General features: G+C 38.2%; 1 protein-coding gene across 3 annotated transcripts in view; it reads right to left on the bottom strand.

Moving 5' to 3' along the window:
• The window catches only part of SPEN (spen family transcriptional repressor), a 94,161-nt gene that overhangs the window by 24,294 nt on the left and 55,652 nt on the right, over window positions 1-14,215 (bottom strand). For 2 of the 3 annotated variants that reach the window (XM_006079608.4, XM_006079607.4), the window contains 2 exons: window positions 5,490-5,650; window positions 3,753-3,953 (listed from right to left, as the gene is read on the bottom strand). In XM_006079608.4, coding sequence (XP_006079670.2) covers window positions 3,753-3,953; window positions 5,490-5,650 — 362 coding nt within the window. The remainder of the gene's footprint in view (window positions 1-3,752; window positions 3,954-5,489; window positions 5,651-14,215) is intronic. The other variant, XM_025285667.3, reaches the window with a different exon arrangement.

Below are 14,215 nucleotides of genomic sequence, written 5' to 3'. Positions count from 1 at the left end.
TAACTTGGGATGGGCTTTCCTCGTGGGTCAGATGGTAAAGAATCTGTCTTCTATGTGTGTTTGATCCCTGAATCAGGAAGATCCCCTGGAGAAGGAAATGGCAACTCACTCCAGTATTCTTGCCTGGAAAATTCCATGGACAGAGGAGCCTGGCAGGCTACAGTCCATGGGGTCGCAAAGAGTAGGACACGACCAAGTGACTAAACAACAAGTCAGGGACTTTCAACGTTTTCTGGATAACAATCATAATATGGCCTGTATGATATCTCTTTTTTAATGTAAAACAAAGCCATCCAAAAATGTTAGTATTTAATCAGTTTGACTAAAACAAAGTGTTCATTAGCTCCAGCTACATTACTGATGATGTCAACAACAACACTGATATTAAAAAGACTCAACTTCTGAGCTGCTGGGTGAACTACGCCAGAATACATCTTACTTCTGATTCCAGTTTAATAGCTCTAATGGTAGCAGACCTTAATCTCACCCAATCATCAGAGAGTATATATATATATACTTTTAGTCAGATGGACCCAGAAACTGTTCAGTGCTCATTACAACTATCTTTATCTACATTTTCATCTTATTTCACAGGGGGTGACACTACCCTTATGGCAGAAAGTGAAGAGGAACTAAAAAGCCTCTTGATGAAAGTGAAAGTGGAGAGTAAAAAAGTTGGCTTAAAGCTCAACATTCAGAAAACGAAGATCATGGCATCCGGTCCCATCACTTCATAGGAAATAGATGGGGAAAAGTGGAAACAGTGTCAGACTTTATTTATCTGGGCTCCAAAATCACTACAGATGGTGACTGCAGCCATGAAATTAAAAGACGCTAACTCCTTGGAAGGAAAGTTACGACCAACCTAGACAGCGTATTCAAAAGCAGAGACATTACTTTGCCAACAAAGGTTCGTCTAGTCAAGGCTATGGTTTTTCCTGTGGTCATGTATGGATGTGAGAGTTGGACTGTGAAGAAGGCTGAGCGCCGAAGAATTGATGCTTTTGAACTGTGGTGTTGGAGAAGACTCTTGAGAGTCCCTTGGACTGCAAGGAGATCCAGCCAGTCCATTCTGAAGGAGATCAGCCCTGGGATTTGTTTGGAAGGAATGATGCTCAAGCTGAAACTCCAGTACTTTGGCCACCTCGTGCAAAGAGCTGACTCATTGGAAAAGACTCTGATGCTGGGAGGGATTGAGGGCAAGAGGAGAAGGGGACGACAGAGGATGAGATGGCTGGATGGCATCACTGACTCGATGGACATGAGTCTGAGTGAACTCCGGGAGTTGGTGATGGACAGGGAGGCCTGGCGTGCTGCGATTCATGGGGTCGCAAACAGTCGGACACGACTGAGCAACTGATCTGTGTGAGCGACTGATCTGATCTGATCTGATGTCTCATTTTAAACTCAACAAGGTCTTCTTAAAATTATCTAGGAGAATACATACTTAGAAATATTTCATTTAAAAGGAGAAAAAAATAATTCAGACACATCTTGAGATTTGTACTTTAAAAGGCAATCAGGGGAGTGCCCTTGGCCTGCTGGCCTAGTGGTCAGGATTCTAGGCTTTCACTGCTGTGGTCCAGATTCAACCCCTGATCAGGAGAACTAAGATCTCCCAAGCCTCGTAGTGCAGTCAAAAAAAAGAAAAAGCAGAATCAGAATGATAAAGCTTGATCTGCAACCATTCAAATCTACAATGACTTCAATTCCACCAAACAGCTCAGTAAAAATTTCAGAGTGTGTCTTTCAGCCTTCATGACCAGTTTTAACTCTTATTGCCTACACATCACTGAAATGTTGAGGGGATTGTGATGTGGCACAGCAGAGGAGTAAAAAAGCACAACATTTGAAGCCACCAGAGGTCTGTCGGCAAAGTTAGGTTTCCTGGACTTGTATATTTTTAATTCCAAGAGGTCTCTGACCTAAGGAAGCAATCAGCTCCATACATTTCAATATAAAACATTTATGACAACCATCCAACAGCTAATTCCAACCAAATGTCCTTAACACAGCTTTCAAATAACCCATTCAACTGGTCTTTCAATGCTGTCCCATTTGGGAAAAGTACCTTTGGCTTTCCTATGCTTGAACCAATCCAACTTCTCAACATCTTCAATGAAAGAAAAGTAGAAGTGTTAGTGGCTCGGTACTGTCTGACTCCTTGTGATCCCACAGACTGTAGCCCACCAGGATTCTCTTTCCAAGGGATTTTCCAAGCAAGAATACTGGAATGGGTTGCTATGCCCTTCTCCAGGGGATCTCCCTGACCCAGGATCAAACCCAGGTCTCCTGCATCGCAGGCAGATTTTTAACCGTCTGAGACACCAGGGAAGCTTAAAAAAACATGTCAACATCTTCAGTGGCTGGTGGTTAAAGCCCAGTTAACATCCTGGGTGTTAACTAATTAGGTAAAATGATTTTTGTTTTTTTAATCTTCTGGTCATGCTGTCAGTATGTGGGATCTTAGTTTCCCGACCAGGGATGGGACCTGAGACCCCTGCACTGGAAGCACAAAGTTTTAACCACTGGGCTTCCAGGAAAGACCCCAAATGGTTTTTTTTTGTTTTTTGTTTTTTTTTCCCCACTAAAAATCTCAAGCTAAGCCCACTACTTGGAGATTAGAAGGTCACTTATTGATAATGCCCCTGAGTTAGATCGTCACTAATTAAAAATTACATATGTATATATGGCTCTAAAAGCTTGTACAGATTATATGACATTCTAAATATTATTCCTCAAAGTCAGTTCTGACTGCTTAAAATGTGTTAAATAAGAACTCCTGAGCTGCCCTTAGCCCAAGTGTAAGTTAAGGCAGTACATCGCAAACTCCAGAGGAGGAAATGAATGGGAAGGAATAACTTATATTAACAATTCCTTTGAAAAGATTATATTCCTTTGAATTCCTGTGTTTTACCACAAAATTAAGCATATTTTATAGTCTTCATTCTAAAAACTCTGTGCCTGTTTTAATATACAAATAACACAAATTCTTATCAGAGAAATTCTATTTTTTTCTCTTAGTTGTCAAATACAATGAATATTCCAAGGAAATGGGCTATGTTTATCCTATAAATTCCACTCAAAGTCTCACTCTTAAAGTTCAACTGTCCCACGCATACATTATGCGAATGCATAAAGTTAACATTTCTGCTCATTCCTCTATAGATTTACTCACAAGTAAATCAGGGGTTTTAAAAACTTAAGCATGCAAATTATAAACCAGTAAGCGAGGGTAGGATCAAAGATCTGCATTATAAACAAGCACTGCAGGTGGTTCTGAAACAGGAAGAACACTGACCCACGTCACGTCTGACAAGACTTCCTGCTTTAGAATAGACAAGTCTTACAGGTAGGTTCGAGCAATATAACGTCCCCTTGAAATTTTCAACGGGCTGCATATACTCCATCTGTCATTATCTTTCAAGGTCATGGAAACTGGAATAACAGGACCAATTTGTGCAGAGCATAATGGAAACAAAACTGGTCTAACTAGTCCCTCAAATTGATGTAGTCTGTTTTCTAATTCTGTTGTCATTCTCCTAGGAACTACCACCTTATCTCAATCAATTCAATCCTTTGGGGGAGGTGGGATTCAACAAGGGCCTAAACTGCCTTTTACAAAAACAATCTTCATGCCTTCTGAACCAAAACAATCTATTTTATTAAGCTGAGCAACAATTTAATAAACAACAGCTCTTTAAAACAGAAGACACTGAAAGTGTGTTAAGAGAGCTGTCTCTGTCTCTTACCCGGCCCTATCCATGCTGTTACTTCAATCTGCATGCCAAAGAAAAGTTTTCCTTTTGATGCAGTCAATGCTTTTTCTTGGTCCTCTTGCTGCCGAAAGAATACCAGACCATATCTCTCTTCTGAAGCTCCATGTATCTGCACTGAAGTCACCTTTCCAAATTTCTTAAATTCATGGAAAAGGCCATCTTTAAGGCTTGTATCTAAACCATCAAACAAAAACAAGTTGCTCATTTTTCTAATACAGTTACAACTCAAAATGTAAGCTACTGAGTCTTTAACCTGACTTTTGACCTAATTAGCATTAAAACATTACTTTTTCAAATTAAACCACTCTAAAGATGCATTTTAGAGACTACTGAACAATTCTGAAAATAAACTGGGTTTTAAAAGATATTACTGGTTATCTGCTAGAATGATATAGCATGGTTACTCAGGAAAATACTCTTATGTACAGATCTTTTAAGATAGTGTGAAATGATGTAACACCAGAGATTCACTTTAGGATAAAAAGGGAACAAGAACAGGAAAGAATAAAGATGGAGACAGTTAAAGCAAGTGTGGCAAAACACTGATGATTTTTAAATCTGGTATGGTGTAAGGGAATATTTCTTCTACTGTGGGTGAGTTTAAAATTTTCATGATAAAAACTTCACAAACATACATATATATGCATATGAAAACTTTAAAGACTTGAGAAAGAAAGTCATATCTCTGGTTTTCCATGCATCATGCTGATGATAAAACTATGGGAAATGGCATATAACATGCTAAACAACTTTAACGCCTTTTAGAGATGAATATACTATCTGGAAGTCTTGTGTTAATTAGTTCCATTATAAAAATTAAAACTGTACAGAAAGACAAGCCAATTTTAACCCCTGTCCATTCCTAAATTACAAAGTAATTAAATCAAAAGTTCATCAACATTTCTATCTCAATAGTCTCTATTCATAAACCTGGTATGTAGGTTTCACAGGCTATTTTAATAGATAAGTAATCACTGAAATGCACTTAGCAAGACATACTTAGTTTGGTCTTTGTTGATCTGACCATCTGCTAACAGTTGTTTACATACTCAATATATGCCTGACATAGCAATAAAAATACATTATAACCAAATGTCAAAAAAAATTGGAATAAAAATTACAATAGAGCTTTTAACTACATACAGTCATTATTCATGACTTTCTTCATTTAAAATGTTAACATATTGAAATGGGTTTCCTAACATAATTTTTTTATGCCCAAGTTATTTCATAGGACTCCAGACCACTGTAAATCTAACTCAAAATAGTGTTTCTATAATTTCATTATACCAAATTTTTCCTAATACAAAAATATTTAATCCAGAAAGCATTTTTATTCAAAATGAACCATGCTTTCTTTATATAACACACACCATACAATCTTCATGTGTGCAAATGCATACAATATGCATAATAATGTGTATATGTGTATATATAATTAGGTGCAAGTAACATGCAATCTTACATATGTAACAACCTAGAAATTATATAAATTATAATCACTTGCTTTTTATTACATGGCATTAAATATCAATGAACCACAAAAAGAAAAAGGAGTCAAAGCTGAAAGACAAATAGAAAATATTACCAACACAGTCAGAATAAAAGAGAGAGAGATTTAAACAAAATCTATACAATGTAGAAAACTTAAGTTGCTCTCTCATTCCCCAAAAATAGCAGAGAGGAAAGTACAGTAATACAAAATTTTACCTGTAGAGCGCACTGGAAGATTCTGAACCTTGATCCCAAAACTTTTACGGGGCTCATCTTTGTCCAGAGACGAAAGCAACTGGGAAGTGGGTGCTGGGACTGCTGCAGACTGAACCGATCGGGCTGGAGAGTCATCACTTGAACTACTGCTGGAATCAGTGCTACAGATGGGCAAAGAAAAAAACAAACAAGTGAAAAAACCAACAGAGAATCACATATAAAACTTCTTGTAGTCAACAAGTGGCAATCATCAAAAGGTCTAAATTTCAGGTCTGGGTTTTCTGGATACTCTACTTTCTCCACATCTATTTCATACTCTAACTTCAGAGATGGCAGAAGACAGCACTCACTGGCCTAAGAATGTGGAAGTAAAAGTAACAATCTTTTACCACCACAGGCCACCGAAAGACAAATGCTTTGTTCTGTGCAAAATCTGAACAATTTTTTCCAAATAAAACAAGACTAGTAAACACATATGACTTAAGGGTAATGTTAATAAAATAGTGGATATATGAGTTTTGGATTCAGAGATGTCTATTTAAATCCTAACTCAGACATACAGCATGCATGCTTGGACAAGTCACTTAACCTCTTGCTAAGCCTTAGTTTCTACATCTGTAAAAATGGGAATAATAATAGTACCTATCTCACAGGGTTAAGAAACAAAAAACACACAGGTTTCGAGCTCAGAATATGACCAGCAGGAAATAAGTGATACTATTACCACCACCTCATAGACACTAACTTTTAAGAAAAAACAGACATTCAAAGTAATTTCCCAGGTTTAAATTTTTGAAGGATTAATAAAGAAACATTATACAAATCACTAGAGTCTTGTCAGTTAGGCTCTTTTCTCTGTGAATAATGTGGGAAATGTGAGTCAATGAAATTTAATTTTTCTCTTCAGTTTAATGCAAACTTTGAAGTGTAAGACAATCACAGTTGAAAGAAAAGGAGATCTTCATTGCAACAAAAAGAATAAAATATCTATGAATAAACCTACCTAAAGAGACAAAAGACCTGTATGGAAAAAACTATAAAACTGATGAAAGAAATCAAAGATTACACAAATGGATGGAGAGACATACCATGTTCTTGGACTGAAAGAATCAATACTGTGAAAATGACTATACTACCCTAAGCAATCTACAGATCCAATTCAATCCCTATCAAAATACTAGTGGATATTTTTCACAGAACAAAAAATTTCAGTTTGTATGGAAACACAAAAGACAATTTGTGTTTTGTCAAAGCAATCTTGAGAAAGAAAAAATGGAGCTGGAGGAATCAACCTTCCTGACTTCAAACTATACTACAAAGCTACAGTCATCAAGACAGTATGGTGCTGGCACAAAAACAGAAATATAGACCAGTGGAACAAGACAGAAAGCCTAGAGATAAATCCATGCACCTATGGCCACCTTATCTTTGACAAAGGAGGCATGAATATACAATGGAGAAAAGATCGCTTCTTCAATAAGTGGTGCTGGGAAAACTGCATAGCTACATGCAAAAGAATGAAACTAGAACATTTCTGAACACCATACATAAAAATAAACTCAAAATGGATTAAGGACTTAAATGTATGGCCAGAAAGTATAAAACTCTTAGAGGAAAACATAGGCAATATACTCTTTGGCATACATCACAGCAATACCCTCTTTGACCCACCTCCTAGAGTAAAGGAAATAAAAACAAAAATAAACAAATGGACCTGATTAGACTCAAAAGCTTTCACACAGCAAACGAAACAATAAACAAAATGAAAAGACATTTCACCTCAGAATGGGTGAAAATAATTGCAAATTAAACAACTGACAAAGGATTAACCTCCAGAATATACAAACAGCTCATCTAGCCCAATACCAGAAAAACAAACAACCCCAACAAAAAAACAGGCCCATGAAAAGATGCTCAATATTTCTCATTATTAGAGAAATGCAAACCAAAACTACAATGAGGTATCACTCTACTGGTCAGAGGCCACCATCAAAAAATCTACAAACAATAAATGCTGGAGAGGGTGTGGAGAAAAGTGAACCCTATTGCACTGTTGGTGGGAATGCAAATTGATATAGCCACTATGGAGAACAGTATGGAGATTACTTTAAAAACTAGGAATAAAACTACCATATGATTCAAATACTCCTCTACTGGATATATACCCGGAGAAAATGATAATTGAAAAAGACACATGTACCCCAATAGTCATCGTAGCACCATTTACAATAGCTAGGACATGGAAGCAACATAGATGTCCATCAACAGATGAACGGATAAAGAAATTGTGGTACATATACACAATGGAATATTACTCAGCCATTAAAAGGAACTCATCTGACTCAGTTCTAATAAGGTGGATGAACCTACAGCCTATTATACAGAGTGAAGTCAGTCAGAAAGTGAAAAACAAATATCATATATTAATGCATATATATGTAATCTAGAAAGATGGTACTGATAAACGTATCTGCAGGGCAGTAATAGAGACATGGGGAATGGACTTGTAGACACAGGGACAAGGAGAGGGTTGGACAAACTGAACGAGTAGCACTGAAACATATACACTGCCATCTGTAAAATCAGATAGCCGGTGGAAATGTGCTTTATGACGCAGGGAGCTCACACCTGCTGCTCTGTGACAACCTAGAGGGGTGGGATGGGGTGGGAGGTGGTGGGGGAGGCTCAGGAGGGAGGGGATGTGCATGTACCTACGGCTGATGCATGTTGATGTATGGTAGAAACCAACACAAACTGTAAAGCAATTACCCTCCAACTAAAAATAAATTCTGGGAAAAAAGAAAGACAAGGAGAAAACATAACCAACATGGTAACATGGTCTGAATAAGAGACAGACATTATAACATGTTTATAATGCCCAAGAACCATGTGAGAAATAGTAAATTATCATTTCAGTACTCCATGTGCAAGACTGCTATGGCTTTAAGTTCTTTTATAGCATTTCCAAATACACTAAAAATAAAAAGCTATTTACAGGTTCTGTTATTTACAGGGTTCTGAAATTTTGCTTCATACTCTCAGCTCCTTATAGTGGAAGACTTAATCCTTTAAGCAAACAACTCAGGATGGGGGTTGGGGGTGGGGCACAGGTGGTAAATTCACTTTAGGCACACTCCCTAAAAGAAAAATTCAATAGTTTTTGTCATTTGCCCTTAGACTAGAGCTCTCACATCCACAACAAACTCTAAACCAGTCAGATGAGTAAGTTCAACTCCAAGAACTGAGACCAACTTGCTACTGCTTTTTTAATACCTCAGGCTGGGGCCGGGGGTGGAATACCCTAAGAAAATACAACTTACACAGCATTTTTATTTAGTTCTCACATAATAAGGCAAAATATTAAAAATTTTATGAAGTTATCAGAGTTTTCTACAGTTTAAAACATAAAGAAATAAACCTATGCCAGTAACAGCCAAAAGGAGATATCTGAGTTACAAAATACAAACTACTATGGATAAAAGCCTCAAGACAGAATCACAAGTCATCACTACCAGGCCTCCTAGAAATGACTGGGCTTCAGTTTTCCCATCAATAAAAATAATTTTTTTCTAAGTTATAAAGTAAAAGTAGTGTTACAATTACCAAGTGAATAAGATGAGATGGTTGGATGACATCATCAACTCAATGGACACGAGTTTGAGCAAACTCCAGGAGACGGTGAAGGACAGGGAAGCCTGGCATGCTGCAGTCCGGGGGGTCACAAAGAGTTGGACACCACTGAGCAACTCAACAATGTCAACAAACTGAACAGGACACTGTGCTGTGCTGAGCTTACTCAGTCGTGTCTGACTCTTTGACACCCCATGGACTGTAGCCCACCAGGGTCCTCTGTCCATGAGGATTCTCCAGGCAAGAATATTCGAGTGGGTTGCCATGCCCTCCTCCAGGGGATCTTCCTGACCCAGGAATCAAATGGGAATCTCCTGCACTGCAGGCAGATTCTTCACCATCTGAGCCATCAGGGAAGCCCAAGAAGACTGGAGTGGGTAGCCTGTCCCTTCTCCAAGGGATCTTCCCAACCCAGGAACTGAAACAGAGTATCCTGCATTACTGCAGGTGGATTCTTCACCAGCTGAGCTACTAGGAAGCCCAAACAGGACACTGCTGCTGCTGCTAAGTCGCTTCAGTCGTGTCCGACTCTGTGCAACCCCATAGATGGCAGCCCACCAGGCTCCCCCATCCCTGGGATTCTCCAGGCAAGAACACTGGAGTGGGTTGCCATTTCCTTCTCCAGTGCGTGAAAGTGAAAAGTGAAAGTGAAGTCGCTCAGTCGTGCCTGACTCATAGCAACCCCATGGACTGCAGCCTACCAGGCTCCTCCGTCCACGGGATTTTCGGGCAAGAGTACTGGAGTGGGGTGCCATTGCCTTCTCCGAAATAGGACACTGTTCTCATTCAAATTAACCCATGCGTGCTCAGTTGTATCCGACTATTTGCAACTCCATGGACTGTAGCCCACCAGGCCCCTCTGTCCATGAAATTTTCCAGGCAAGATTACTGGAGTGGGTTGCCATCCCCTTCTCCAAGGGATCTTCCTGACCAGGACTGAACCCAAGTCTCTTGCATCTCCTGCACCGGCAGGTGGATTCATTACTATTACTGCTACCTGGGAAGCCCCATTCAAATCAAGGGTTAACAAAATTAATCTCCTGTTTTTAGCACAGAAGGAAAAAAAATGGTTGTTACATGTATTACATACTCCAAGCAATACAAGATTATTCATAAGGCCACCAGATGACTACAATATAAAATATGTATAATAGACTTATCAATTTAATTTCAAGGAACCATAAAATCACCATTAAGGAAAACACTTTACTATCAATACTACCATTATATACACCAAAACTCCTTAGCAATAGTAGGGAAAGATGTAAACAAATATGGCCAGGAGCAGAATTTTTGGGTACCAAAATAATGTCCCAACAAAGTTCTTTTTAAGTTTGTTATAAAAATGCAGAGGAATCAATGATTATGATTTGAAGGCATAAACCAATGATAGAAATGTCATCACACTTTTGTTTAATTTCCTGCTACCACACCAATTCTGAAACAAGATATAAAATTTAACTGGCAGAAATATCTGCTGATCAATTTGGAGTTATAACTAAAAAAAAGGAAAGGTTTTTAAATAAATTATGAAATGATAAAACAATATAACTTTTGAGTTTGGATTTTATTATGCTAACCCAAAACTGCAATGTATATTTCCAGTGTAATCTGTTAAATGTAGTGTGGATTTCAAGATCTTGAATCAAAGCAGGTTCCCAAATACTTTTCAGCCCTATAAACTGAAATAAAAACCAAATGCTCAGAATTTTTGTGTCAATTTTAACTTTTAAAAATTCTTATTTTCAGAATCTTGTTAAAACTGAAAAATCACAAGAGTTCATCAAAATTTACAATGCATAGTATTTTGTGCTCAGTTGCTCAGTTGTATCGGACTCTTGGACTTTAGACCACCTGGCTCCTCAGTCCATGGGATTTCCCAGGCAAGAATACTGGAGTGGGTTACCATTTACTCCTGCAGGGGATCTTCCTGACCCAGGGATCAAACCTCCATCTCCTGCATTCAGGGGGATTCTGTACTGCTGAGCCACACTATACAGGGAAGCCTGTATAGTTATTTTAGTTGTTTCTTAAGAGCCAAGAATAGTTAATAGGAAGCTTTCCAATCTAAATTGTCTAAAGTATTGGTAATGAAGATGCATCAACTAATAGCTTTAAGAAAGTGGGCTTTAAATTTACTGGGCCACAAGAGAAACATAAAAAGATGTCCAACGTCGCTAATTATTAGAGAAATGCAAATCAAAACTACAATGAGGTATCACTTCACACTGATCAGAATATTTCATCAAAAAGTCTACAAATAATAAATGCTGGAGAGGGTGTGGAGAAAAAGGAACCCTCCTACACTGTTGGAAATGTATTTAAATTGGTGCAACCACTACAGAGAACACTGGGAGGTTCCATAAAAAGCTAAAAAACAGAGCTACCATATGATTCTGCAATCCCTCTCCTGGGAATATATCTAGGAAAAAACACACCTGGGGACTTCCCTGGTGATCCCAGGGTTCAGAATCCACCTTCCAATGCAGCGGATGTGGGTTCGATCCTTGGTCGGGGAACTAAGATCCCACTTGCCACAACCAGAGAGCCCATGTGCTCTGGAGTCTGGGTATCAGCTAGACTTCTTCTCGAGAGAAGCCCACAGGCCACAATGAGAGAAGCCTATGTGCCACAGTGAAGCTCTTGTGTACCACAACTAAGACCCAATGTAGCCAACTAAATAAATATTTTTTAAAACCCCATAATTTGAAAAGATTCATGTTGCACCTTAATGTTCACTGAAGCATTATTTATAAAAGCCAAGATATGGAAGCAACTTAAGTGTCCATCAACAGATGAATGGATAAGATATGGTGTATGTATACAATGGGATGTTACTCAGCCATAAAAAAGAACGTGGGAGGGAGGGTAAATTAAGAGTTTGGGATTAATATATATACACACTACTATATATAAAGTCGATAACCAACTACTATATAACACAGGGAACTATCCCCAGTATTTTGTAATAACCTATAAGCCTTCCACTGATGGCTCTGCTGTAAAATATCCCTTTGTAATGCAGGAGACACAAGAGAAATGGGTTCAATCCCTGGATAAGGAAGATCTCCTGGAGAAGGAAATGGAAACTCACTCCAGTATTCTTGCCTGGGAAATCCCACAGAGGAGACTGGTGGGCCCCAGTCCATGGGATCACAAAGAGTCAGACATGACTGAGCAACTGAGCACACCTAAGGATGAAGAATCTGAAAAACAAAAAAAAGGTAACAGAGATTTTATTTTCTTGGGTTCCAAAATCACTGCAGATGGTGACTACAGCCGTGAAATTAAAAGATGCTTGCTCCTTGGAAGAAAAGCTATGACAAACCTAGACATGCTGCAGTCCATGGGGTCACAGAGTCAGACACGACTGAGCTACTGAACTGACTAATGTTTAACTGAATCACTTTGCTGTACACCTGAAACTAACACAACATTGTAAGTCAACTTCACTTTGATAAAAAAACTACAAATAAAAATTTACCTGACCGTATCAGTATTACATTTTCAACATCACTTAAAAATTCTAAATGGTAAAGAACCTGAAAAAATTACAATTTAAAAGAAATCTAGTTACACTTTTCCTAAGCACATAAGACAATTAGGCTGAATTATTTCTTGTTATGTGCTTAAAATTTTTAAATTACGATTACTAAGGGGAATTTCCTTCTGATCCAGTGATTAGGATTCTGCACTTTCACTGCTGTGGGCCCAGGGTTTATCCTTGGTCAAGGAACTAAGGTCTCGCAGGTCATGTGACACAGCCCTCCCTCCTCCCCGGAAAGAAAAATTATTCAGAAAACTAAGAAGTGGATCTGATGGAAATTTTCCATAGTGGAGAAATACAAGTGATTGGTTACACAGTAATTCTTGATAAGCAAACAGAATACAGGATGCCAGGATTCTCTTAAACCAAATTATGTTGTCAAATAAGTAACCGTTACTGTTTCCACAGCCATTTTATACACAGAACTACAGTGAGCATTTGACACTTAACACTGAAAATGTCAAGATACTGCATATGTCTATTTATAAGATGTGCTCAGTCACTCAGTGTGTTCAACTCTTTGCGATCCCATGAACCGTAGTCTTCCAGGCTTCTCTGTCCATGGAATTTTCCAAGCAAGAATACTGGAGTGGATTGCCATGTCCTCCTCCAGAGGATCTTTCTGACCCAGGGATCAAACCCTAGTCTCCTGCATCACCTATATTGCAAGCAGATTCTTCTACCATTGAGGCACCTGGGAAGCCCATTTATAAGATGACTTGGGGATAAATTTGTTCACACACAAGAGTAACATCCAATCACACACACACACACACACACACACACACACGTACTTGTATTTGTAAACATTCGATTATGATAAATACGCATCTATGCTGTTTTTTTTTTTTTTAAGCTGGAATATTAAAAGCATTTCACCAAATTGAGAAACAAAAGTATGGCCTAAGTGGATTTTTTTTTTAAAGGAACCAGGAAAGTGACTAAAAAACTTGGCAGTTAAAAACAGTTAAGAAGGCTGATTTGTTAAAAGCAGAGTCTCTCTTCTCTTCTATCATGCAACTAACAATTTTTTCTCTCTATATAGTTAATATATAAGCTTAAGATAAAAGATGCCAGGTGCAGATTTTCCATCAGGCCTGGGCAATTCAAAATGTACCTGCTGTCCCTGGGGCTTCCATAAAGTGAAAGGGTAAAATGATCTAATTTCTTAAACAGAACATATCATCATACCAGGTAATAATCCCTTTAGGTCCAGTTTTTCACAAGTCCAAATTTTCAAGACAATCTTATCTTTTTAGTGCAGCAGTTCTCTAAATGTGGTGTGAGGACCTGTGAGGATCTCCAAGGTCCTTTTGAGGGTGTCTGATGTCCTCCCTATTTCAATTATGTATCTGTGAGGCCACATTTTCTTCATATACTTCACACTTTTTCATATAAAAATTTTATAATCACAATTTGAATACAGAAGTAGTTATGAGAATCTAGCTATCTGCTGAGATGCCACTCATCTCACTCTTTTTTGTTTTAAAAGATAGTTATGTCACCCAGCTAGAGAGCTAAAATTAAAACTGACTATGGAGCTTCCTCC

Source organism: Bubalus bubalis, chromosome 5 (assembly GCF_019923935.1).
Source record: "Bubalus bubalis isolate 160015118507 breed Murrah chromosome 5, NDDB_SH_1, whole genome shotgun sequence".
NCBI lineage: Eukaryota > Metazoa > Chordata > Mammalia > Artiodactyla > Bovidae > Bubalus > Bubalus bubalis.
Note: the sequence above shows the minus strand (reverse complement) of the source record. Positions and strands in the feature narration are given on the sequence as shown.